The 26,808-nt window shown below is 40.2% G+C and overlaps 2 protein-coding genes across 3 annotated transcripts in view; both read left to right on the top strand.

Moving 5' to 3' along the window:
- Positions 1-4,417: 4,417 nt before the first annotated feature.
- LOC146472140 (gamma-aminobutyric acid type B receptor subunit 2-like) overlaps positions 4,418-26,808 on the top strand; it is a 44,178-nt gene continuing 21,787 nt past the window's right edge. Inside the window, exons 1-2 of one of the 2 annotated variants that reach the window (XM_085120724.1) lie at positions 4,418-4,626; positions 15,574-15,831. The gene's annotated coding sequence lies outside the window, so the exon portion shown is untranslated. The remainder of the gene's footprint in view (positions 4,627-15,573; positions 15,832-26,808) is intronic. The other variant, XM_085120725.1, reaches the window with a different exon arrangement.
- Positions 7,134-13,600, top strand: LOC146472141 (uncharacterized). The gene is made up of 2 exons (XM_085120802.1): positions 7,134-12,545; positions 12,750-13,600. The coding sequence occupies exons 1-2, from the start codon at positions 7,695-7,697 to the stop codon at positions 13,098-13,100; spliced, it is 5,202 nt and encodes a 1,733-aa protein (XP_084976928.1). The 5' UTR covers positions 7,134-7,694; the 3' UTR covers positions 13,101-13,600.

Genomic DNA, 26,808 nt, shown 5'->3' with positions numbered 1-26,808 from the left:
ACTGTTGTCATCCAACTCTTACTTTGCAGTTCCAAAAAAAATATCCTTACTCATCCCAAGGAAGGTTTTTTGTTTTGCACCCACTCTCCTTCCATTAAATTCTAGTTTAGATCCATACTTTGCTTCTAAAAGTTTTGCTTTTTTAGCACCAACACCCCAAGAGGTGGGGATAGATTTTTTTCTGGAACTGCACCTGCGCATTCATTTACTTTTTTTGATCTTCAAACTGGTAGACAAGAGGAATCCAGGTTATTATAATAAAGTGCTGAAAACCTAAGCGTAGAAAGAAAATGTCTTAATTTATGACCACTGTATGGTAAATGCAAAAGTCAGTTGCTAAATTGAGTAATAATCAATTAAATTTATATTACTGTGTTCAATGTCACATAAATTATCATCACATAATTTGCACGTTTGAATAACATTTAATACACAAGGCATCCAATCTGCATTAATGTTTAAATAAAATTACATTAATGCATGAAATGACAGCACTGAGACATACTTTGACAGACCGATAGAACCATTCTTTATCAGTTAATACAACAGTAATGGTATCAAAAATATGCCTAAACATTTGTCAACAAGTTAATGTCACTTTCTTGACACAATGGTTTACCATAACAACAGAGTAAATTGTTAAAATACACCTCATTTGCTTATAACTCTAAAACAAGCTCAATGATCCCATTTTTTACACAGAGCTGCCGATAAATAAAAATTTGGCAAAGTTGCAAAAAATTATTCAGAAGAGTTCAGAGCCACCTTAAATTTTTAAAAACTTACGGTGAAGAATTATTGTGAATTATTGCTAAAAAAATTATTGTGGAATGTGCGAAACATCACCAAGGCAAGAACAGCCCCCAGGAGAGAGCCCGTGGCAGAGTTAATCCAATGTCATTTTACCCTATATGAGCCTCTTTGCCACTGCCTACAACAACAAGTCATTCGCAACGTCTTCAAATCCAACCCAACACTTAGGTCACACTTAATGCGACCTAAGGACACCGTCGATCTGGCTAAACAAGATGGCTCGGATTACAGAATTCCCTATGAGTGCGGAATCTACATCGGGGAAACAGGGAGATCTATGCATGAGACTACACCGTGAGAAAATGCTAATACACTTTTTATTATTGTATCTAGCACGATGAACAATAACCTGTTTCTCGAGATATTATCATTTTGACAAACAAAGAAATTACAAACAAGACACAATAAAATAATTTAAATTTATTTACAAAGAAAAAGTTGCGAGGAGACCGAAAAGAAACTAGAAAGTTTTTCTTATTTTATTTTTTATTAGCTTTATGTAACACTAACAATGCAAACACTTAACACTTAAGGATGGTGCCTACTATTGTTACTACGCATACGTTCTGTGCATCTCGAGATACTCAGGTTTCCTATGGGTGGTGCCTGCTAATACAGGAATATTTTTGCGCAGTTTAAAACTATGCGGAGAAGGTAGAACTTAGCAAACGCTTTTGGTATCTCGAAAGAAAATTGGGGGTAACCATGCATTTTTCAGCGATAATAAAGCTTCAATTTAGGAATAAATCCCATACATTGCTTCATATTTTGGTGCTTTTTGGAGATATTATTGCTTAATTATCTCCGAAAAATGCGTGGCTACCCCCAATTCTTGTTTTGGATTCCAATAGGCCTTCCTAAGATCTGCTTTTCGCGCATAGTCATAAACCACACAAAAATACTTCGATATTAGTAGGCATCGTCCTTAACTAACACTTATTGCGATAACGTACAGTACTGACTGTACTTACAGTATATGCAGAGTGGCAGTGTACGAAGTTGACTTAATGATGAGGAGATCAAACAATAAATTCATAATGCTAATTTGAAAACTCACTAGAAACACACAACATGTCACTGTGGTAGGTTGAACTGCTGATTCAAAATAGAATCCTCCTTGCTGACATGAAAATCGGTGTTAGTACAATACAGAAGAGTACAAACAAATCACAACATCAAACACATAACTAATCCCAACATTGCAAGTGTTGTCCTGTCTTTATATCCAAGATCAGTTGAATAAATGTCTCCTTCAAATTAACGCCTCCTTTTAGGGTCAATTTTGGTGTTTCTAATCAATCGTATGATTTCAGACCAAATTGCACTCCACTCAGTCCAATTTCCATTATTTATAGCAAATTCCAGCCAAATCTTGAAGTGAAATCATTCTCCGATCTGGCACAATGAAACGTTGGATTTTTCCTGTTGAAGTGAAACTTTTTGCTCGCTTAACGTTCTAAAATGAACAAAAAAATCAGCAGTGGAATAAAAAGAATGTTTATTCTCCAAACAGGCAATATTCTTGTGATTTTGCTGGTTTGCTGTTTTGCAAGAATTTTTTTTCATGCAGTGACAATCACCATTTAACTCAATACTGCTAACTTCAGAGCAGTCTTTTCAGCTCAGTTTTTTGGTCCATGTTCATTATTTCCCTTGGAGGTTTTTTTTTAGTTTAGGATTTCCCTTGTAGTTTTATTTTCTAATTTCGTCCCATTTTGCTTCAATTAAGAAAATTCTATTCTTACCTAAAATAGTCAAACAAAAGTCTCACAACACTGTTGGTTGTCATAAATTACTGACATGTTTTCTAATTACTTTAATAATAATTTATTTTAGCATTAATTTCTGACAATCTTGACAATGAACAAACAGAAATTTTTTAAACAATAGGATATAATGGCAAATACTAAGATATGTGAGTATTTTTAACTGAAGGTCCTTGCAAAGATTGTTGAAGAGACTGACTGCCTAAGAATTGGCCACATAATTGGGATAAAAATTTTGATTTCCTTCAAAATTTCTCCACAAAACAAGGTTGATGTGCAATAAAGGAAAACGCATTTCTTTGGTTTTTATGGTGGATAATAGTCAAGATTCTAAGGCGAATGTCATCGATCCCCGAAACTCTCAAATTTATAATGGCCTTTCATAAAGCAAAAAATTAGCTTTCTTTTGGATGCTTGCTGCCTAGCGTATATTTAGCGTAGGAACATAAGAATTACATCAGCGATAGATACCTCTTAATATACTTTAAAAAAATGGTAAAATCAAACCAGAGTATGTAAAATTACTAAAATAACAGTCACTTGAACAGGAAATTGTCAAACCCATTTGCACTGATTACGGCCTACAGAAATGCAAAGACCTTGGGTTTCAGGACACACAGATCCTTAGAATTTACAATATCAGGTATACCATTCCTGTATACAAGGCATTTGAAATAATAATAATGAAGTTAAAGTGGGGCCCTTGTTAGAGGAACAGAGGGGGGAGTGGGTATTTCCTGGAATAAGATAGGTAAAATAAACCATTACGGTAAAAGTGTGTTCTCTGATAAAAGAGTACAGTACATTTAGGCATTACCATCACCTCCCACACTCCAATCCATGTAAGTTCCGTCGAGTGTCTTTATAGGTGTTGGTACTTCCTTATATGGCGTTGAAGATAAGAGGCTGGTGATAGTTAACTTGGCTTTCTATCTGGCATTCCTGGTAGACAATGTTTCCTTCATAAATGACAATGCAGAAACAAATATTTCTACCTTAATAAGTAAAGACACCAGTATATTACATTCTTTTATATATGACCAACCTTTTAGCACACGTATATAGTACGTGTTGCAACTTTCACAAATAGGAGGGTCCTCTTCTGAAAAACTTTGCAGTCAGTCGCCCTCTTCAGGTTCTCTCTATGTTGATTGTACAGATTGCTTAACCAAGTTACACAAAAAAAAAAACAAGGTAAATAACCATGTGCGTATGTAACACAAGAACTGTACTTTGTCGATCTAACTTCTACAGTGATAAACTTTCAAGTCTGAATAATTGTGTGTTTTAAAAGTAGTATATATGGTACTTACGGGAGCCTACTTGTGCTTTTTCACCAAACAAAGTGTAAATCTCCCTCGAAGTTTTGAAGTTGATTACAATTCCTTCTTCAATTTTTTAAACTTCCCTTTATGCTCAGGGTATTGACAAGGCTGTTGACAAGGCTGTTCCTGTGTTTTGGGCTCACAGTCATCTCTTTAACATTGCTTGCAACAATTAGGTCGATCTCAGTCACATTTTCGCGTGACAAGTGACATCTGCGAAGGTGATAACTAATTTCATGCATACATTTGCGGAGAAAAATTATTTCTTCTTCGCTTCTATTTGGCCCACAATGCCCGTATAAGATTACAGAAAAAGAGATTTTTCTCTTTGGACATGATCATGCTAGCATAATTGCTTTGCAAGCATTTTCATATCGATTGTCCATTGACTTACTCAGTTACGAAGTTTGTTGATGCGGTCAGCGGCAGTAATTTGAAAATAGTACGTTCGTCATGTGCCCATACACGACGAACCTGCCTGAAAACGAACAAATATGGCTGCTGGTTCTTCCAACTTAATTGCTCGATTGTCTTTCTTTCTTTTTGACGCTACTGGTGTATTCTTTAACCAGAAAAATTGTTGGTACGATGGTAATTGTTGGTAATTCATCGGACTTACTCAAAGAAACTGAGTATTTTGGGATAAAATGACAGTCACACAAGACTAGGGAATTGGATCGAACCCCACTGGTCACAACAGTCGACCGATGGCTTCCGGATCGGTGAGTCCTCACACTTTCTTGTGTATATAAATGTTAAACAATACCTCGACAATAGTAATTAGTCACTATTGTATTTTTACCGAGGCATTGCCGCGTCTAATTCAACGCGGCTTTCGGTTGCTTTCGTATTTGCCGCGTCGCCATTTTCGTACGCGTCACACCGCGGTGAATTCGCGGCAATCACGATCGGCAAAGACGAGGTTTTACCGCGTGCAAATGGTCCAATAGTTTCGAGCGGTACTATATGTTGTCTTTTCTATTGTGCGTGATCATTACAAATGGGATTGATAAAGATCTCTGCGGAACTGATTTCAGACAGGATAGAAAAAACGGTTTAAATAATAAACAACCGAACTAGTTTTTCTTCACGGATTTGTGAAATATTCAAGTGCATTGTCATCATCTATCCCGTTTTCTCGGCCTGAAAAATCAATAATTTCCGCCTCCCGCCATGAGAATGACGAACTTCCCGTTTCCCGCCCACTCCTAACCTGGCATCTTGCATCCCTTCTTAAAATTTTCTTTCAACCCGACAACGAAAAAAGGCCTATCCTGCATCCCGCTAATCCAATGTTAGGCCCCCATCTAGTAAAGGGTTCGATTGTTAACTAGGATAACTGTACAGGCCCGAAAATGATCAGCCGACAAGAAATGATCCCCAACTTGGACCACAAATGATCCTCAGAAGGGAAATGATCCTTAAATTGGACCGCTTATGATCCGAGGTTAACCGCAAATGATCCGTGATCGCTTTAACATCAATATAGAATGGAATGGACTTAAATTTGGACAGTTGATTTAAACTTTATAGACTCCCTAGTTTTTCTTAATAAGACCAGTCATTATATTTAAAACATCTGCATGCAAATTTCAAAGCTTTAAATTTTATAATGAAGCAGCTTGCAGTGCAACAAACAGGAACATACATGTATTTAATTTACTTACATGTATACCATTACAACGTCTAAAATGTGCACAAATTGTACGAAACTCCTCATTTTTCAAATAGCACTAACAATTTACAAAATACATTTTAAGATTACTGCCATGTTTCGCGAGTGCCTTCAGGGAAATCTAACGTACGCGCGCTGCTTTCGATAAAACAACGGAAAACTATATATCACTGTAAAGCTGATAAATTGAAGTTTGCGAAAATATCAATGTTTTTTTATTTTGTTGGATAAATAAGCGCTCAGAGGCCTGCAAACTCAATACTAGCGACGTGTACTTAACTGAATTACCCACACAACCAAACAGACTGCACAATATCAATCAGGAGATAATAGGCTAACAAAGTGTGTCAGACTTTTTCTTTATTCCTATTGGTTTGTGAGAAAAGCCATCCTAAAGATGAACAATGGAAAATTTTTGTAGTCCCGTCAGATGTTAACACGTCAGGGGAAAAATATTTTGAATTTCGTAAAAGCCTGACCCACTTTGATGCATTAATATCTGATGACCATTTCAGCCAAATTTCCTAGAAATCTGGCAAATCTACATACCCTATTAATTCATTTGAAGATGGGTAATTCGCGCAAAAACAAAAGCCGGGTTTTCGGCCTTGAAACATTTTCCGAGTTTTCGCACCTCATCAAAATACTTGTCAACGCGCTCACGCCACCGGCCAATCAAACACAAAGAAGCATTCCCTGGGGAGTTCTGTTAGCATTTAGTGTTACTGTAATATGTAAAGCGATTTCTTTATGGGAAAAGTTAAGTCTGGCGCGAGAGAGCCACCAGCAAAACCAAAACAAAGAAGAAAACGGCAGATAGACGCAGAACATGAAACTGGCAGCCCCAGCGGAATTGACACGAGACACGCACTTCTCACTGCTATCAGTACACGAGGCTGCGCGATGAGGTTTGCTGCTTATTTTCAGCCGGTCAACAACGGCGAAAGTGGCTGGATTGTCGCCGGCATCTTCGATTTCGGACTCTGAACTGATGTTCGACTCTCCACTATCCGATTTCTCGTCCTCGAATTTCTCTACTGCCGAGGCAGTTATAGAAAATCTGACTGGTTGTACCAAGAACCCTTGTCGCTCTTCGCCAGCTGAAGTTTTTTGGCTTCGTCAAATGATTTTTCGACCTTCTTTGGGCCCGGTTTATTCTTAACTGTCACCCAAGGCGACTTTTCTAGTTTTGCTTTCTTCATGAAAACCTTTTACGCGATGCTTGAATCCAAAATGGAACGCTGTTTCACAGCAAAATTTTACATACAACGCCGTGACATGCGATGAACACGATGTAGACAAAAATATGCAAATTTGCCGGTAATTCGAGATCGCGGGTAAATTTTGCCGCGTAATACCTCAACACAGTCCCGCATAAATTGGATTATGACACCTTCACTCGCTCACCGCTTTTTCTACAAAACTTTGTTTTTCAGATAGCTCGCGTTCTTTTTAAGATTTCTAACGGCTGTTTTCACGAAACTTTGCATCCCTTTCTTGTTTCAACAATTATCTAAAAAAATTTATTTGATAAAAATTCGACCTTCCTTCCCTATTGTCGGGAAAGAAGCACTGATGTGCGTGACGTAGAATATTAACTTGGAAATTTGATGAACAATGTCACGAAATAGTAACGCGAGCAATACTTTAAAATTAGTGAGCAAAGCAGATTGCACAATTGTACTCCGGGAAAGTCCGAAGTTAATACACTGCATGACAATGATGTAACTGCAAGCGTAGACCCGCGTAGTATTAAGCTAAATAAGGAAGAGAAACGCGTGTAATTGTGTAATTGAAATCAAATTTAGTAGCATTACAATAGTATAGCCTTGGGATTATACTGTGCTCGTGATTGTAGTAAAAATACTTGTTGCGCAAATAGAACCTAGAAAATCTTAGTACAATTGTAATGTAAGATCAGATCGATTAAGAACGAATTGTGAACGGAACTGTGCATCGCGAATATTGTAGATTGGATCAGAGATTGTCAGATTGTGAATGTTAAATAAATCTTCAGAAAAGGAAAGAATTACAGTCCTCTTCAGTTTGTGAACCGGCAAGTGCGGAGTTCATGAAAGATTCCGCGACACTTGGTCAGTTCGAGCCGGATTGGAAATGACCGCGGAGGTTGGAAAAAAGAAAAAGCGACGAGGAGGCCATCGATTGTACCTTGCTGGAATCCTCCCAGATGTAGAAGCCAGTCTTGAACATTACACCGTGGAAAGGAAGGCAGAGCTGGCGAAATGGAAACACACGCTAAACGAGCAGTTGGAAAAGATAGCGCCCCTCGACTTAGAGATCCTGGCCTTGATGGGAGACGACGAAAAGGTGACGGAGGAGGATATGGCCAGTGAGATAGACGAGAGCAGCCGTCTTGCGTCGGACATAAAGTGCAAGTTGGCTGCGATCGAAGAACTGTTAACCGCACCGCAAATACCACAAGTACAAAATGTACCGCAGCACCAGAATTCGCCGCCAATGCAGACCGGACAAGCAAGCCAGCATAAATCCGTCCGAGCGAGACTGCCGAAACTGGAGGTGCGTAAATTTGACGGAAAAGTGCACGAGTGGCAAGAGTTTTGGGACTCGTTTGAGAGCGCCATACATCGAAATGACATGCTAGAAAACGTCGACAAGTTTTCTTATCTTAGAGGTTTGCTTGTGGGACCGGCCAGATCGGCGATCGCGGGTTTCGCTTTAACGTCCGCAAACTATCAAGCAGCGGTGGAACTGTTGAACAAACGATATGGAAAGAAGGAGGCGATCCAGCGAGCGTACGTGAATGAACTTTTGAATGTTCAGCCTGTATACAACGAGAGAGACGCGCCGAGACTTCGGAGCTTGTACGATTTCCTGGAGACCAAACACAGAGCCTTGCAAGCACTTGGAGTAGACGAGACCACTTATTCAGCGATAGTTGTACCATCTGTCCTGGAAAAATTGCCGCAGACGCTGCGTTTGACCATTACGCGAGGTAAAGATCATCATCAGTGGAACTTGAGAGACTTGTTGGAAGGCCTGGAACAAGAAGTAGAATTACGAGAAGAGTACAATGACAGCGCACGTCAAAAGAACTCGGCTGGAGACTTCCGGAGAAAAAACAATGTAGCCACACTGTATGCAGGAAACACACGGAAAGCGGCGAAAGAAACGAACTGTGCCTTCTGTTTAGGAGAGCATCCACACGAAGACTGCAGAAAGGTCCAGGACATCGAGGAGCGTAAGCAATTGTTGTTTAAATACGGTAGATGCTTTAAATGTTTAAGAAAGGGACATTTATCCAAAGACTGTACTGATCGTAGTGTAACATGTAAGCGTTGTAATTGTAAACATCATTCGGCGATTTGCATCGCCTCCCAAGGGAATTTAAGAACGACAGAAATCGGAACCCAAGGGGCCCAGGGTGGTGCAGAACTAGTGGGAAATAGTATGCACGTCGGGACTGGGAACAGTGTAGCCTTACAAACGGCTCAGGCTCAACTAGCGGGGAAGGGTCGCGCTAGAATTAGAGTGCTTTTTGATTCGGCTAGTCATAAGTCCTTTGTCACTTCCCGCGCGGTAGAATCGTTCGGATTGCGATCTGTTAGAAGGGAATGGTTGACTGTTAACACCTTTGGCCAAAGGGCTACTGGATCAAACCAGCGGGATGTAGTTGAAATAGATTTGACCCCAGTGGGTGGGGGGAAGGTTATGCGCATCGAAGCTTTTGTTGTTCCCGAAATTTCGCGCGTGCAGAACGAACATCTGGAAATTGCGCGTAAGGACTACCCGCATTTGGCGCAAATATGGCTGTCCGACGTTTGCAAGGGAAGCGAACAGTTAGAGATAGATGTATTGATAGGGGCAGACTATTTGTGGAGTTTTCAGACAGGCAAGATAGTCCGGAGGGAGGTAGACGAGCCAGTCGCAGTAGAGACAGAGTTAGGATGGGTTCTCTCCGGACCCTTGACATTTAAACAGCCAGCAGATAGACCGCAGGAAGTTAACGTAAATTTTGTTGGCAGAGACAGTGTATCATTAGAGAGTTTAGAAGAGAATGTCCAAAGGTTGTGGGACTTAGAAACCCTAGGAATTAAAGAGAGTGATGGAGTGTATGAAGAGTTTGTAGACAGTATTGCCTTCAACGGTAATAGGTATTCAGTTAAGCTCCCCTGGAAGGAAGGTCAGGATAGTTTGCCAAGCAATTACGAGTTGAGTTTGTCGCGCATGAAGAGTCAAATTAGGAAGCTTAGAAAGGAACCAGACATTTTGCGGGAGTACGACTCAGTTATAAAGGAACAGTTAGATTCGGGAGTGATAGAGAAAGTCGCACAGTTAGAAGAGACAGATAGGGGTCACTATATTCCCCATTTAGCAGTCATACGCAGAGAGGCGAGCACCACGAAACTGAGAGTTGTGTATGACGCGTCCGCAAAGGCAGGAAAGGGGGGGACATCTCTGAACGATTGCCTACACAAGGGACCCTCCCTCAACCCTTTATTGTTTGACATCCTGCTTAGATTCAGAGAGAAGAGAGTGGCGTTGATAGGGGACATAGAAAAGGCGTTTCTTAACATTGAGGTAGACAGTGCAGACAGGGATTATCTTAGATTTTTGTGGTTAGAAAACGTGCGCGATCCTTGTAGTCGAATTGCAGTGTACCGCTTTTGCCGTGTTGTGTTCGGTTTAAATGCGTCTCCGTTTCTGTTAAACGCCACGCTGAGACACCACATTTCGAAGTTTAAGGACGAAGACCCAGAATTTGTGCGAAAGATGATCGAAGGTTTCTACGTTGACGACTTGGTAACGGGCGATAGCAACACGAGCGACACGTACACATTGTACGAGAAATCCAAACAGAGGATGGCCAGTGGGGGCTTCAAATTGAGAAAGTGGATGACGAATGACAAAGTGTTGAGAGAACGCATTGCGCAGATTGAGAGTAACGCAACGGAAAGCGCGATCGTGACCAGCGAAGAAGAGAGCTACGCAAAGTTCATCTTAGGTTCGGGGCAGGCTAGCAAGAGTTGTCCAAAGGTCTTGGGGCTTCCGTGGGATTGTGAGAAAGATGTTATTCAGTTTAGTTTTGAGAAGCTTGCAAGCAAAGCCCTGGACATGCACCCGACCAAGCGAAGTTTGTTAAGTCTGCTAGCAAGCATTTTTGACCCCCTGGGAATCATTAGCCCCATCATTGTGTGCATGAAAATATTGTTTCAAGAATTGTGTTGTGAAAATTTCGACTGGGATAGTAAACTCGAGGGGAAAGTAAAGAAGAAATGGGACGAATGGATTGAAGACTTATCCAAAATAAGGGGTATTACGATCAGTAGGTGTATTTGGGACCATCCAAAACAAGAGGTGCTTAATTGTTACTTGCATGGGTTCGGCGATGCCAGTAACAAAGCTTACTGCGCTGTTGTGTACTTGGTATACAACACGCCAGTAGGGGTTTTCGTGAGAATGTTGACCTCAAGGTCACGGGTAGCACCTCTGAAAGCGTTAACTATTCCCCGTCTAGAACTCATGTCCGCTAGAATTTTGGCGCAATTAATGAACACCGTGATGAAAGCATTAGAAACGGAAGTGAAGCTCAGCGGAACCAGATACTGGTTGGATAGCAAAACTGCTCTCTGCTGGATTCGAAACGGGGGGGAGTGGAAACAATTTGTCCGTCACAGGGTAAACGAAATTCTGAAGCTCACAAAGAAAGAAGACTGGAGATATTGCCCTGGTGAGCAGAACCCGGCAGATGTTGGTTCCAGAGGAGCGCTTGGATCGAAACTAAAAGATGACGAGCTGTGGTGGAACGGACCGCAATGGTTGTCAGAAGGAGAAGACAGGTGGCCACGCGTAGAGAGTGTCGTCAGCACACCAGAAAGTGAAGAAGAAGCTAAGAAGACCGCCAACGTGATGGTAGTAGACGTTCAGAACCAACCCAGTGTTGCAAATCTTGTTGACATCAATCGCCATGGAAGGCTAGAGAAGCTACTCAGAGTGACAGCATGGGTGTTCCGTTTTATCCGAAATTCGAGACCGAACCGAACCGAGACAGCTAGACGGAAGGGAAGACTGACACGAGAAGAATTAGTCGGGGCCGAAAGTGAATGGGTGAAAGCGGCGCAAGCTGACCTGAGAAGTAAGGGTAACTTCCAACAGCTAAAGACCGAGCTCGGCCTAGAAGAGAGTGCAGGAATTCTGAGATGTACCGGAAGACTCGTCAATTCAGATTTGGAGTTTGATGCGCGAAGACCAGTCATTCTCCCAAGGGATCACGCGTTAAGCATTATGCTCATAGAAGAGTGTCACAAGAAGGTGTTGCACAGTGGTGTGAGAGCAACGCTTGCGGAGTTGAGGTCGAGGTATTGGATCCCGAAGGGCAGACAGTGCGTGAAAAAGGTTTTGAGCAAATGCGTAATCTGCAAGAAACAAGAAGGGAAGGCTTACAGCGCGCCGCAGACCGCCGCATTGCCAGATTTTAGAGTAAGAGAAGCGCCAGCGTTTTCGAAAGTAGGCGTAGATTTTGCGGGTCCGCTCTATGTTAAGGCACAAGCTGGGGGAATGAGAAAGGCGTACATTGCATTGTTTTCCTGCTGCGTAACTAGAGCGATACATTTAGAATTAGTTGAAGATCTATCTTCCGACGCCTTCAGACGAGCGTTAAGAAGATTTTCAGCGAGACGAGGCACGCCGACATTGATCGTATCAGACAACGCGAAAACCTTCCAAGCGACCGAAAAAGCGCTTAACAATCTTTTTAGCCACCCAGAGGTAGCTAGTGAGCTAGACAGACAGCGAATTGAGTGGAGGTTTAATTTAGAGAGATCACCCTGGTGGGGAGGATTTTTCGAGAGAATGGTTGGAAGTGTGAAAGCTTGTCTCAGGAAGGTGTTAGGAAATGCACGACTTACATTTGACGAGCTGCGAACGGTGTTAGTGGAGGTAGAAGGAACGTTAAATTCCCGTCCGCTTACGTACGAGTACAATGAGGTAGAACATGAAGCTTTAACACCTTCACATTTAATCCTTGGTAGAAGGATTAAGTCTATGCCAGACGAGATAGCGGAAGAGCCAGAAGCGAACGAGAGTAGTTGTTCAGAGAGGTTTAGATATTTGACAGTGAAGTTAGCGCATTTTTGGAAGAGATGGAGAAACGAGTACCTGGTGAATCTAAGGGAGTTTCACCGCCTGAAGGTAGATCGCAAAGACAGGCAGATTCAGACAGGAGACGTAGTAACTGTGTTTGAGGAAGACAAAAAGAGAGGAGAGTGGAAAATTGCAGTGGTTGAGAGTCTTATCAAGGGCACAGATAACGTTGTTAGGGGAGCAAACGTAAGAGTCATTGTCAAGGGTAGACCGATGCGTATTTCCCGACCAGTTCAAAAGTTGTACCCCTTAGAAGTAAAATGTGCCATACAAGGGAACGGCCAAATTGGTCAAACTGGGAACCGTAAATTTGAACGGGATCATACTACACCTCTTAGACGTAACCCTAGCAGATCTGCTGCTTTAGATGCTAGGTGGAAATCGAAACATATGCTTTGACTCGTAGACGAGTCAAGGGGGGGAGAGTGTCGGGAAAGAAGCACTGATGTGCGTGACGTAGAATATTAACTTGGAAATTTGATGAACAATGTCACGAAATAGTAACGCGAGCAATACTTTAAAATTAGTGAGCAAAGCAGATTGCACAATTGTACTCCGGGAAAGTCCGAAGTTAATACACTGCATGACAATGATGTAACTGCACGCGTAGACCCGCGTAGTATTAAGCTAAATAAGGAAGAGAAACGCGTGTAATTGTGTAATTGAAATCAAATTTAGTAGCATTACAATAGTATAGCCTTGGGATTATACTGTGCTCGTGATTGTAGTAAAAATACTTGTTGCGCAAATAGAACCTAGAAAATCTTAGTACAATTGTAATGTAAGATCAGATCGATTAAGAACGAATTGTGAACGGAACTGTGCATCGCGAATATTGTAGATTGGATCAGAGATTGTCAGATTGTGAATGTTAAATAAATCTTCAGAAAAGGAAAGAATTACAGTCCTCTTCAGTTTGTGAACCGGCAAGTGCGGAGTTCATGAAAGATTCCGCGACACCTATAAGTAACCTTAACAATAAAATTCAAAAATAGTAACTGGAACAGACCAACTTACTCGAATGGAGAAGTCTCTTAAGAGAGTATTACAATTTTGCTCTGATGTAGTAAGCTTTCCCTTATTTTTTTAAGTAACCCAGCCACTCCCATCGCAAACGCATTCACTGTAGAGAATTCGTGAATCATAGTGGGCATGTTGGCAAAAAAGGATCATTTTTGAAAATGAGAGAATGGAGTTCATGTCTAATGTTATCATACTCTTTGCAATACATCAAGAAATGCAGTTCATCTTCTATGGAATTTCTTTTGCAGATTAAGCATGTTCTGTCTTCTACTGAGATTGATGCCCTTTATTTTAAAATTTTCCAGTTTGTATACACATTGAATGGATCACTAGTTGCAATTTTAAAATACTTATTCTGTGTGCTGGGTTTCTAATGGTCTTGAGATAGTCTTCTAGTTGGTAATCATTTTGCTTTGTGTGTAAATTTTTGTAAAGAGTCTACCATCCAAGTTCTGCCCTGTGGGCTATGTTCTTTGTGTACCATGGTGTATTTGTTGTTTGTTTGCAGGACTTAATATGCACTTGTTTAACAGTACTTTTGTCAAAATGTTGAGTCTTATAATGATAATAATTCAGATCCCCAAATTTCCCATCCATATAGTAGTGTAAGTTGTACATTAGATCGAGCATCAAAAAGTTTATTCTTAATAATTGGTCAATAGAACTTTGTAAGCTTTTTTACAGGGAATGTCTTGTGCGTAGGTGTAAGCGACCAGATGGAGTCATTTTTTATCCCCAAAATATGTTTGTTCGTCAATGATATGTAATGGCTCGTTTCCATGTTTGTAATTTTCCTTATTTTTGTTTTGGCCGTTTCCACTAAATATGATGATATTTGATTTTTTGTTATTGACTTTGAGGTTCCATTCCTCTGCATGTCTTTTAACGAGGCTCGAGGCAGTTTTTTTGGACTTAGGGTGAGAGTTTTGAAATTACAATCTCACATACAAGATAAACTTCGATCTCCTTCGTACTAAATCATCTTTTCAATATATGATCAAAGTTAATTTTCTCATTGGTTTCCAAGCAACAACTATTACCATAGCAACGGAAGCGCATAGCCTCTCATTTTAAACATTGTCGATTATCTCGAAATCTAGTTAGACACTTTACGACGAAACTTTAGGGATTTAAACTACTCAATCTAGACAACTTGTAGGCGAAATTAGAAAAAATCTGTAAGAGTGTTTTCAAGTTAATAATGAATCAATTTTTAAGGGGTGATTTTGTTTATTCCAGCATTTTTTACCAGTATTTCTGTCTTTTCTGTCAAAGGATCTTTCCTGATAGCAAAACATTCTAAATGTATATTGAGCTTCATGGGTGTTTGATAACAGTGAAAATAAAGCGCAGATGAATAAAAAAGTTCCTACTTTGCATAAATGGAGATATCTTTAAAATGCCCCCACAGATTTCTCTGTTAAATTACAAGTGGTTAGAGTAAGAATTCTGTTCGATATTTACGCAAGTTTTAGACTCAAGAATGAATCAAAACAAAAATGTCAAACATTTAAGGGGAGGTCAACTATTGAAGATCAAACATGTTGGTTAAATAAACTGATCTTTTATAGCCATTTTTGTGGAAAAAATTCATTGAAACAGACAAATTTTAGCAATTGTAGCTTTTTACATCAATTGCTATCTATAGAAGTGAAAGGGTTAAAGTAATGAATCAAACACCAAAACATCCTGGAAAATATAATAGCTTGCTTTGCAGACCCTTTTTTGATGGGGGATATTTTGCAAAATTTCCCACCGAGAAGCTTTCTTGGACTTTTGACTTGAGAAATGGAAAAGTGTCATTTTGTCAAATATTAATTGCAAACATTATTTTGTTTGAACCCTGTAGCTTCAGATCACTCACAGCAGAAATCAATCCTTTGAATAAAAGAGATGGCTCGAACTGCATGTTCAGAGAATCCATCAGAAGAGAGTTCCCGTGATAGTATCTCTGGGACGAAAAATAGCCCTCATCCCATAACTGCTTGGTCCCTGTCACTACAAGCTCCTCCTGTGATGGAAAGCGGGCCTAACTTTGCCAGGAGATCAAGGAGAACAAAGAAGCGTGAAGGCAAGACGCACTCTCTTATCTGTTTTAACACTGAAGGTAAGCACCTGGAGGATCTCATGTGGGTAGGGCCTGATTTTGGGGCCTTTAGTGGTTAAGACAGGTAGCCAACAGTTTGACTTTACCCTAAAATAAGTGTCAACAGGAGCCTATTTAGTAACTCAGAGAATATAGCACCTATTCTAAGCCTTATCTACAGTGTTAATTTTTACAGACCGGTCTTTTTGTAGGAGGGTCGCACAGGGGTATTTTCGTGATGCGTGATTAGCTGATTTTATTTCCCGTGAAATGTGAATGTAATAAATTATTCTTCGTTATCCGTGACCAGAGGGTTTTGCGTGACCCGTGAAGAGCTTGAAAACAAAATTTTTATTTCTGTGATCCATGATTTGCAATTTTTTCTGTTCGTGAACCGTGCCAGAGACCCCCCCCCCCCCCCCCTGTACGACCCTCTTGTAGATACCCATGGGAATACTATTTCCACCAAAAATGTAAATTCCATTTTATGAGAATTATGTAAAGCATGAGAATGGTTTGTAAGGCTCCTGTGGGAGAGTGAATTTGTTGGAACTTCAATCGAAAAATAAATTGGTCTGTAGACCTGCCGTTACATGAATCTATAGGAGTTGTGCACTTCAAGAAATGAGCTCCTGGTGTTGGCCACCAGCTGGCAAACTGTTGGTGACTTGTTGGTACTTGTTGTTGGTGGGCTTTTGTCATTTTACTGTTAAAACTATTGTCACATTCCCATAACATTTGGAATGATATAATGAACAAATTAAATGAACAGATGACAATGGTTAACTTAAATGAGGTTCCTTCTGAATCACTTCAAGATCTATCAAAAGGATGCTGTAGGTAGGCCATGTTGTGATGTACAGCAATTTAAATTTGTGGTTGTTAACTACATTATACTTGTTTTGTGCTTTTCTAAGAACCCAGGTAAAAAGTACAAAAAGTACTTTCATGACTTAGGTAGATGTAAGCCTGGACAACCTCTAAAAAAGTTCTTAAATAAATGAACTATTTTAATAGTGTTCATTGTTGGAGTACCCACACACTCACCAGTAAAATAACTAATCGTGAAATCAAGAAGAGTAAGTTTTCTCTTAATTCTTTTGATGAATCATATTTAAGCATTAGTTATTATTAATAAATATAAATGAGTTTTATAAAGTTAACTCCAGCCATCATGTAATCGTTGCCACATAAAATAAACAAATTTACAAAAATTACTGTGCCCTTTTCCGTTTTGATTACTTTTCAAGGCTGTTGTAGAAGGCAGGACCATGAATTGACTTAATTGTTTCATAGCATTTTCTTTAATAGAGTGTCATGTTTGAACACCTTAAAACATTACCCAACATATGAATCTTGGGGCTTTTTTTTTGTTTTTTAACAATTTTATGTAAAACAGTAAAAAATATCTCATTAAAGAGGTATTCCCCTCCTCCATTGTAAAGAGTTACTTATATGAGAAGGGTTCAAGTAAAACTGGGTTCAAGAAACTTGGCTGTTTTGGAGGTTTGACTTTAAAACGAGGAACAACAAGATGGATTGAGTGCTTGTTTAATTAGCTCTTGACAAAGTAATGCGCAGTCTTTAACTAAAAATGACCTATCACTGCTATTAATTTTGTCAACATCAAGGTAATGAAAAAACATGTGCCACATTCATACAGATTCTGTTGCAGTAATGTTTTCTTTGATTTACATCCACACTTGGTACGGTTCAATGTGCGATGTGTGGTTCAGAAAATATCCATACCGTTTTCATGAAAGGGATTGGGGAGTCTCAAAACCAAAATTTTGCAAGGAAAAGTAAGCTTTGAAGGTAAATTGTAATCTCCAAAAGGTTTTTTTTTTTTTTTTTTTTTTGGGGGGGGGGGGTGGGGGGGTCCAAATCCAGAAAAATTTCCATGGGAGGGGTATATGGATATTCTTTGGAACAACACAGTGTTCCTTCTAATCTACAGTTATAGACCTGTACCGTTCAAAAGTTCTTGTTTCACTGGACCCTTACAACCTGCATCTTAGCAACCTACAACCTGCATCGTTTTTCGGGGCTGGGAACATTGTTCTGTTGTTTGTTCTTTTGTCATCTAAACCAACCATGCACTATAGGCTAGGTTAGAGGGTACTAACTTTATATTGACAATGATGGTGTGGTAATTGTGAAGAAAAGCTCCCCACTACCGACTGTCGGCCGACTGTCGGTCAACTGTTGGCTGACAGTTAACGGACAGTTGGTCAACAGATTACCGACAGGCTACCGACAGCTACTTTCTACTTAAATTGTTTTCTCACCTCTGCAGTACCCAGATATTTTCTCGTTGGCTTCAATGAAGACGACACTGTTAGATTTTGTGTTGTGGAAAAACAACCCGAGTCTGTGGGGTCTCAGGTGAACGTCAAATGACAGGATAATAATGAATACCAAGGCAAAGTTTTTGGAATGAGCGTTAAGTGATGAATTAAACGTCTTCTAAGTTTATTATAAACTTGTATTCGGGTTATTTTCAGATTGGTGCCAGAATCTCTAAGTAAACTGCATTCACTGGGATATTTTGATCTGCTATCTGTAACATAACGTAATATAAACCATTAAACGTGTCTTGTCGTTCTAGACATAGTTAGCTAATTGGGGACACATGTAGGTGTAAAAAAAAAATTAAAAATCACTTATTCTAAAATGTACAAATATCATCATCTAAAACGAGCGTTACTTAAAATTACAGTCTAAAATATCCTCATGAAGTGTCGACTAGTTCAAACTGGTAAATACTTAAAATTGTTCTCCCAGTAGCATGAACAGACTATAGTACAACATATTTTCAACCGAGCTCTGTGGAAATCAGACTTCGATCTTGGCCAGGGCCTTAAATGTGCTAGTGAAATGTTTTACATATTTTATATTTTACTTGCCTTTGGTAGTGCTTGTTTCATTTCATTCTAAGCATTATATTCATATTAGGGACTGTTCATTAATTATGGCTAAGAGGGGGCCGGTGTTTATTTCTATGAAAGGCACAGTGAAAAACGCACCCTCCTGACTTGTGCTGTACAAAATCTGTAAGCACAGATAATTTTTCCATATTTCTTGACCTTTAAATTATTTCTTAACAATCGTTTGTGTAAAACTGGGTTCAGACATAAGCTGAAATTAATTGCCTAAATTACCTATGTGGAAGTGACTATTTAATAAATGAAAGATGGTAGTTATTTACACCACTCAGGGACCGCGGAGGGGGAGGGGCTGGACTCCCCCCACTTTTTGGACGGTTAAAAAAATGTTTTATTTTATTTTATTTTACTTAGCCATATCGATCACTTACAGAAACAACTTACCTTACATATTAATAAGTATGTTAAAGTTTTCTCCGACCGGCAAACCCGACAATTTCAGACAGTTTGTTGTTAGTTTTGCTGCTGAACGGACGACTAGATTTCAACTGTGAAATAATGGAATTTCAGCTGTTGTTTCTATTTTCATTCGTTCTTGGATCAGTGTTTCATGAAGGTAAAGTTTCATCACTGATTAAGTTCGAGGAAGTTTTTTAAGTGCAAAAAGGCATTTATTTATGAAAGCTATTTATGGCCGTTACGTGTAAGTATTTGAATCGGAGAATTATGTACAGCTACGGTCATCCTGGATCATTCAATCCCGCTGTCATAACGAGCAAAGAAGCATGTATGATTTATAGAAAGAAACAACAAAACTGGGTCTTCAAAAGCTACTGGCTTTCACAAGAAAACAAGTAAAAAATTTCTGCCTCATTATCCTGTAAGGGCCAGACTGAAGCATTTACCCCTTACTTCAAAAGAAAAGAAAACATATTTTAGTTGATACAATTAAAAATTTACATCAGTGTTGACAGTTTTTGATGCATTTCTAGCCATTTCAGAAGACTTTAGTTTAGTTTAAAATTTTTCGTGGGGAGCATGCCCCTGGACCCCCCTAGTTGTCTCGCGCTAACGGGTTCGTTTTAGCCTCCCCCCCCCCCCCCACCCCAACTGAAAAACCCGCTCCGCGGGCCCTGCCACTGTAGCTGCTAAGAAAACCAAACGTGGGAAAAAATGCAGGCTTCGTTCGGCCCTAGAAAAAAGTGCTGCTTCTGAACTGAGCCATAAGGCTCGTCAGTACACAAAGTAAGGACCCAGAAATTGTTTTGTGTACGTTTTGTAGGAGAGTAACCAGTTTCAATCTTAGAATATTGGCGATTTGAAAAAATAAGTTGAATATAGGGCCAAAGGAGAAATACATTTCAATAGCCCATTTTACAGCTGCCCGAGTATATGTAACCTGGCCTATGAGTGGAAGCAAGTGAGGCTGTAGATGACAACAACAACAACAACAACAAGTTATTTATTTGCAGATTTAGATTATATAAAGGGCTTGTCCCGCAAATAGCCAGTAGCTAGTCAGGGCGGGACAAGACGAGCACGAGAACATAATGGGAAAAAAAATTTACAGAAAATTACAAACATGCTGGAAAACGGAAAACTTAACTTTACATAATAACGCAGATTTAGATAAGGCTATACATCAAAATTAAAGTAAATTATATGTAATTTCTTATTATCATTAATATTACAATAGAAAAGAGATGAAAGGGTAAAGGAGAATCAGATCATACTAGCAAAGAGAAGAGCATGGATGATCAGTTTTTCATTTGGTCAATTATCGTTTCCACTTCAATGTAGGAGTCTACGGTTTCAAGTATATCAAATAACTTTCCTTTTAGGGATTCTTTAAAAGATTTTTTTGTACTGTTTTTCAGAGTTGCAGGTATCCCGTTCCAAATCTTGACCCCAACACGCGAGAATGCATTTCGTGTGGCATTAATGCGAGATTCCTTTGTATAAAAATGATCAGAGGTAGAGGAACGCGTTTTATAGGAATGGACACTAGAAATTTGAGAAAGCAGATTCAAAATATTTCTTGGGGCAGTGTTTTCGTTTATATCAAATATGAGGTTGCAAACGGATTCATAATACAAGAATTGTACTGGTAATATTTTTGCTTTAACAGAAAAAGGTATGGCATGGTCGTTTGTTTCAGCAAAATATATTAGCCGCAATGCGCGCTTTTGAAGAACAAGAATTTGATCAAGGAATTTTTACATGCATTGCCCCAAGAAATGAGACCATAAGTTATGTAAGTTATGACTTTGTAAGTTATGACTATGTTATATAAGTTATGACTTTGATATGGTTTTAATACGTAAATTTTAAGTTGTTAGCACTAGAACAACATGGTTTCCATATGAAAAGCAGTGAGTCACTGCACACCTTCGGACCCAGACGTTAATACAGTAGAACCCCGCTAGCTCGAACAGTTTTTCGTTTCCCTTCAGAGTTCGAGTTACCGGGTTTCTACTGTATTATTAATTAATAGGATCAGTTACGATTAGTACAAAGATGATCACTGCACAGACGAGATAATCAGTATCTTATGCAAATAACTATAGTCGAAGTAGTAGTAGTAGTAGTGGTGGTGGTGGTGGTGGTGGTGGTAGTAGTAGTAGTAGTAGTAGTAGTAGTAGTAGTAGTAGTAAAGCTTTATTGACGGTATTACTTCATAAAAAATGCTCTTGCAGTGAGCGGTGTACATATCAAATTGCACAACTATCGTGTTAATAAGACACTGAAGCTATAACAACGTGATCTCAGATAGACACTAAAGCTATAAATATCAAATACTAAAAGCAACTATTCTACAGTTTATTGCACAAAAATTAACTTAAGCTATAGTTAAATAAGTACTATTGCAACTCCCTCAGTCCGCCCCAGTTCCAGACAAAGTCAGAGTGGACTTGAAATAGTTGAGATTTGTCTCATCTTTAAGTTCGTCAGTTACCAAGGCCATTCCACATGAGAGCCTCCTATAGCTAAGCGCCCTGTTTGCAGCTTCAGTACGGGGCCTGGGCACAAAAACATTGTGCCCAATTAATGTCTTCTTTAAAACGGCTGGGACCACCTGCAAGCTTTTAAAACCTTTAAGCCGATATGGCGACAGAAAAGTACATTCGACATGATTCGGAAACTGATAGTTTTTAAATTGAGCTTTTTCCAGTGTCATGTGTATGCCACGTTTACAGCTCTTAACAGGGATATCTAGATGAAGATTGGACTGCTGGATACGTTAAATGGAAAACGTAGACCACAAAATGAGGCAATGATACCCCATAAAAGAAAACATATGTTAATAAAATATGCGATATGTTAAAAAATAATGCGTTCTACTTCATTCATTACCTAAAGCGTAAATCATGTCAAAAACACCCATTTTCCATTTGAAGCTTTTACAAGTTGAATATGCTGATTATCATAAATGCTCGCACGGGCAGCTCGCGTGTATGTTATTTTGTGCCGCCGAATATTTGCCGCAATTTAGTCTCAAGAAAAAGACATTTTGTTGGAGCTAACCGTGACAGGATAAATATGGTGGGTGCACTCGTAATTTTGTGTCTTTAACTTGCTGTTTTTAGCCTTCATTTGAGAGTCGGTTTAGCAACTACTAAACGAAGTAAGGAGATTATCTAGAATCATCTGGCTTGTTTCTTGAAGTAAGACGGAACTATCGTTAACTACAAGAAGGAAAACTTTTATATCGAAATACCCTACTGGTGCTGTCAATTTGTTTCTTGGTGGGTCCGTTTGTCACGATGTAGAAAACTAAAAAGTTAAAAATTAAAGCAATTTTTAGACAGTCTTAAGAATTTAAGCACTTCAGTGTTTTCGTTGAAAACGTTGCCTTACAGTCGCTTCCATCAATTTCAAAACTATGTATCCGCGAAAGTTAGTGGCCGTACTGTGCACGCTTCGTGTTGTTCACAAAGGCATAATCTCATATTTCACGTTGCTGGAAGTGAATCATAATGAGGTTTTCTCCTGATCGAGATGTCATTTGCGGACGACGGCTTTGAAATGGCAGCATATTATTGATCGTCTGGATTAAGTGATTTGAAATTAATGCGACTTATATGAACGCAAACTCAATGTAAAAGAAATTAGTTCAGAAATTCATACGAAAGAGAGGCAAATTTTCTCATAAATGGAAAATTAACGCTAGTGAAGTTTACAAAACAGAGAGAATGTTAAAAAAAACACCTGTAATAGCTAGAATAAATTATAGTGCGGTAACCTATGCGCCAAGTGCAGAGGTTAAGACATACTAAGGAAAGACAGCTGAGATATCTTAGCAGGCCCGATTGATAATAACTTGAATGGAAATTTACTCATTTGTTCCATAAAAGTTTACGGATTTTACAATTTAGCTTTGAATATTAATACACATTGACTCTCCAGTAACGATCATTGCGCATACAAAAACGTCGCCAGTCTGTATCACTTTCAAGAAAGCGGCGGCTCTCGTTCTATGTTTTTTTTTTTTTTTTTTTTTTAACCGAGCTACCAATCGGACTGAGTCAGCGTACTCCAGTTTGGTCGGTAATCATACGAGTGATGAACAATATCGGACGACCGCGAGTCGCTCAATCACGAGAATGATTTTAGAATGAATCGGACGACACAAAGTCTTGTTACCAATTTATCAAAACTGTCACTGACAAACTCGAGAGAGAAATAGGAGGAAAACTTTTCGAAAATGAACAAACAGCAGTTTTAATTGCGAGATTGGTGAAAGAATGAACTTATTGCAGTGCAACTGTCTTTTTTTTAAGCGCGCGCAATGGTTCGCACTGTCCAATTCCCATAGGCTTGTCGCAATGTCCAGTTACGGTGCTATGTAACGATAGGTTTTTGGCTACCTTGCTGAGAAGAGTCTGGCTTATCTCGGCGGCTTTACTGATACTCGAGGGCGAGCAAATATTCCTTGTGAATTACTTGTGATCGGTGCGTGGACCGAAAACTAGTAACGGGCAGGTTATCTTCTCCGTCAGTGATCTCGGATGGGCTGTTGTCTTTCTTGGCATAGAACTCTTCGCTTCCTGTGGTTATTGTTTGGCGGGTTAACTTGGATCTCTTGCAGCAGGGTGGTGTATACGATTATCGGAGTGACAGCAGTGTTGGGGCTGGAATTCTTCAGACGGACATGACTGAGCCGAAACATGAAGTGTGAGCTCACAGACAGGTTTTCACGGGAATTGGTAAAAATGCTTGCAGGTCTTAGACTCGAATTCTCTCCGGTAAGTGGGCTGAGATCTTTTGGCAAACTCAATTCGGTATCGTTTACCCAAGTAGCGTGACCATGAAGAGACATCAGCAAAAGAATAATGAAGAACTTTAGAAGGAAGCTAGATGCCTTTTTGCGCGTTTGGACAAAACACCTATAGCTAGGGGTAAGCTGAGTGAGGAGTGAAGTTGATTGCTCATCATTTTCTCGGTTGTAGGAGAGGTTGGTGGGAGCCAGCGTAGTGGCTCATGTCTTCTATGACGTGAAATGGACGGGGGAAGTTTCTTCCATTTAATGATAAGAGTACGTGGATCTGGCCAATAGTTGACAGCTTTGCGCCATTGACTGTATCCACGTGTGAATAAGTGCTTGGAGCCATGACGGGTAGATCTTCTGTGCAAAGGATCTCTTAATAAGCAAGTATTTATTGAGATGCAAGGTCCTGTATTAACTAGGAGGTCAACTGGTCAGCTATGGATGCTTCTACGGACGAAAGCCTCGTTACTTTGTTGGTTGCTGCCTGCGTGAAATGGTGGTAGTGAATGAGATTGTATACCTTCGATTGCTTTGGGACAGGGAAGGTGTACGTGTGGTGGAGCTTTCTTGTGTCGGTTGCTTTGACTGGGAGTGGACTTTTATTGGGGGTATAATGGCTTTTTCTTGTTTGTATCTAGACGTCCCTCTACGTGGGTCAGAATGATTGCTTTGGGTGTCGCTGAGGATCCTGACTGCCTGGTCTGTGGATGGGTGATTTATTTCTGTCATGGTTGGATGCAACTGATGCTTTTCGCAGTTTTCTTAGGTCACACTGTGCATTGCAGCTTGCTCTGGAGAAGTGGGCGGCTTTTGGTCTGTGTGAATGTCTAGTCGGATGACTATCTCTTGCTTGTCATCTACGACCATGGCGGTAGCATCTTTTGCATGGGGAGCAGAAGGGGTACAGCATTCAGAAAGAGTAGCCGAATCAGACCTCGATTCTATCTTGTGCGCACTTAGACTTTTGTTGTTCGTTGAGTGTTGCGAGGTGGCAGCTTCAAAAGTGCTGATCGAAGCCACTTTCGCGTTTGAAGATCTGGACGATATTGGTTGACTTCGCTTTGCAGCTTGTATTACTTGGCTGCTTTGACCAGAGGGTAGCAATTGAGTGGAGGCGGGTTGTTGTTCATAGACAGTGATGTGGGGTTCCTCTCCTTGATGTTGACTTGCACTCGGAGTAAGCTGTGGTTGTCTATTGGAAGGAGACGTATGAAATCTCTGAAAACAGATAGCCCTTACCAGGACCTTACGTGACCCTTTTTTTCACGTGTATGACATATGGGCCGGCCATCGTAAGTGCGCGCTCTTGATGTGTGTTGTCGATTATTTCTGGTAGGGTAAACACGCACTAAGCCGTCCATACGGGACTGTTAGCGTTGGATCTCGTCGAATACACGGGACAGATCTGTCGATTGGTGTCTCTGTGGTAGAGAGGCGCATTGAGCAACTTTATCGGCGAATTTCTTCGCGTAAACGGTTCAGTTCTTCGGTGTCACTATTTCGATGACTAGGTTCTCTCGGTGTAGTGTACTGGGTGCTGCGACAGACGGATGTCCACAAAGTTTCTCATTTAGGTGTTGAATCCGTGCTTGCAGGGAATGAAGAAGGTCATCTGTGCAGATTTGTGGTGGCGACTGATAACTTGCAAGTTGAGTTTCTAAAGAGCTCGGGGCCGCTACCTTTTGGGATGGACTGTCAACATTGGACGCGAGGTGGTGTAGTTCTTTTGCCAAGAGTTCGAGTTTGTTTTGTTCTGGACTCGTAGGCTTGTTGAGGAGACTTTGGGTCCCTGTTAAAAGCGATGTCCCTCCTGGAGATGGAATAGGAACTGCGTGAGGTGTTGTAGGCTGAGGGTGATTGGTGGTGTGAACAATGTGCGTAATATTTTCTTGGCGCCTCTGAAGTACAGACTGTTGAATAGAATAAATCAGTTTGGCGGCGTCTTCGGCCTCAGTGTAGGTTTTTGGTTCTTTTTTTAAAACTTCTGCTCGGATATCTGTGCGTAGTCCCTGAATAAGATAACACAATTTATCTTCGTCACGGAGGTCTAGGCAATTAAATTTCTCGTTCAAGTCAGCGAGAAAACTTTCCAGGAATTCATTTGGTCCTTGGCGGCTCATTGAGAGTTCTTGTCGATTCCGGAGATGGCGGTGGGCTGGAGAGAAACGCTCTGTTAAGGCATCTTTGAACAGAGTATAGGAGGCCTGTACGGTGTTTGACATGTTTGATAGGTTATAATAAAATGTTTCAGCTGGACCAGAAAGAGGTAGAGCAAGTTTAATGACTGCCCGGTCGCTTGTTGGTGGGATATTGCAATTACCAAGACACAAAGCAAAGCGTTGTAACCAGCGATCAATGTTCTCGGTTTCGCGGCCATGAAATAAGGTAGGCTTGACCACAGTGGACTCGGTCACATCAAGAGAGGATGAAGGTATTCATCCTCTCTTGGTCACATATGGGTTTGACATGGAGGCTTGTGCCAGTTCAAGTTGATGACACATTTGACGTTGTAAGTTAATCATTTCCCGTTGTAGGTCTGAAACTTCCCTAGAATGCATGGTGAGAACTTGAAAAATAGCCTCTTTTGAAGGATTTAGAGAGCGGGGTCAAATATATTCTTTGTCTTCGTCGTCTGAACTGTTTCGCGTTTTTGCTTTGTCCGTTGGTGAAAAGGACTTTGTTTTACGTAAACGAAGTGAGAGCGAAGGAGTAGTTTCGCCCTCGTTATCAGTTTCGCTCTCTGAATCGCTGGTAACCGTAAGGTCGGGCGTACTGTCTAGAGGTGGACTTCGTTCAGGTAACTGGTTAAGTGGATTACTTGTGGGCAGTTCTAACAGAGAAGTT

Source organism: Pavona decussata, unplaced genomic scaffold, assembly GCF_977016875.1.
Source record: "Pavona decussata unplaced genomic scaffold, jaPavDecu1.1 SCAFFOLD_102, whole genome shotgun sequence".
Classification (NCBI taxonomy): Eukaryota; Metazoa; Cnidaria; class Anthozoa; order Scleractinia; family Agariciidae; genus Pavona; species Pavona decussata.
This window is presented reverse-complemented; position numbering and strand designations above follow the sequence as displayed.

Coding starts and splice junctions, on each gene's coding strand:
- LOC146472141 (XM_085120802.1), top strand. CDS start 7,695: ATGACCGCGGAGGTTGGAAAAAAGAAAAAGCGACGAGGAGGCCATCGA. Junction 12,546..12,749: donor TTACGTACGAGTACAATGAG/GTAGAACATGAA, acceptor CACCGCCTGAAG/GTAGATCGCAAAGACAGGCA.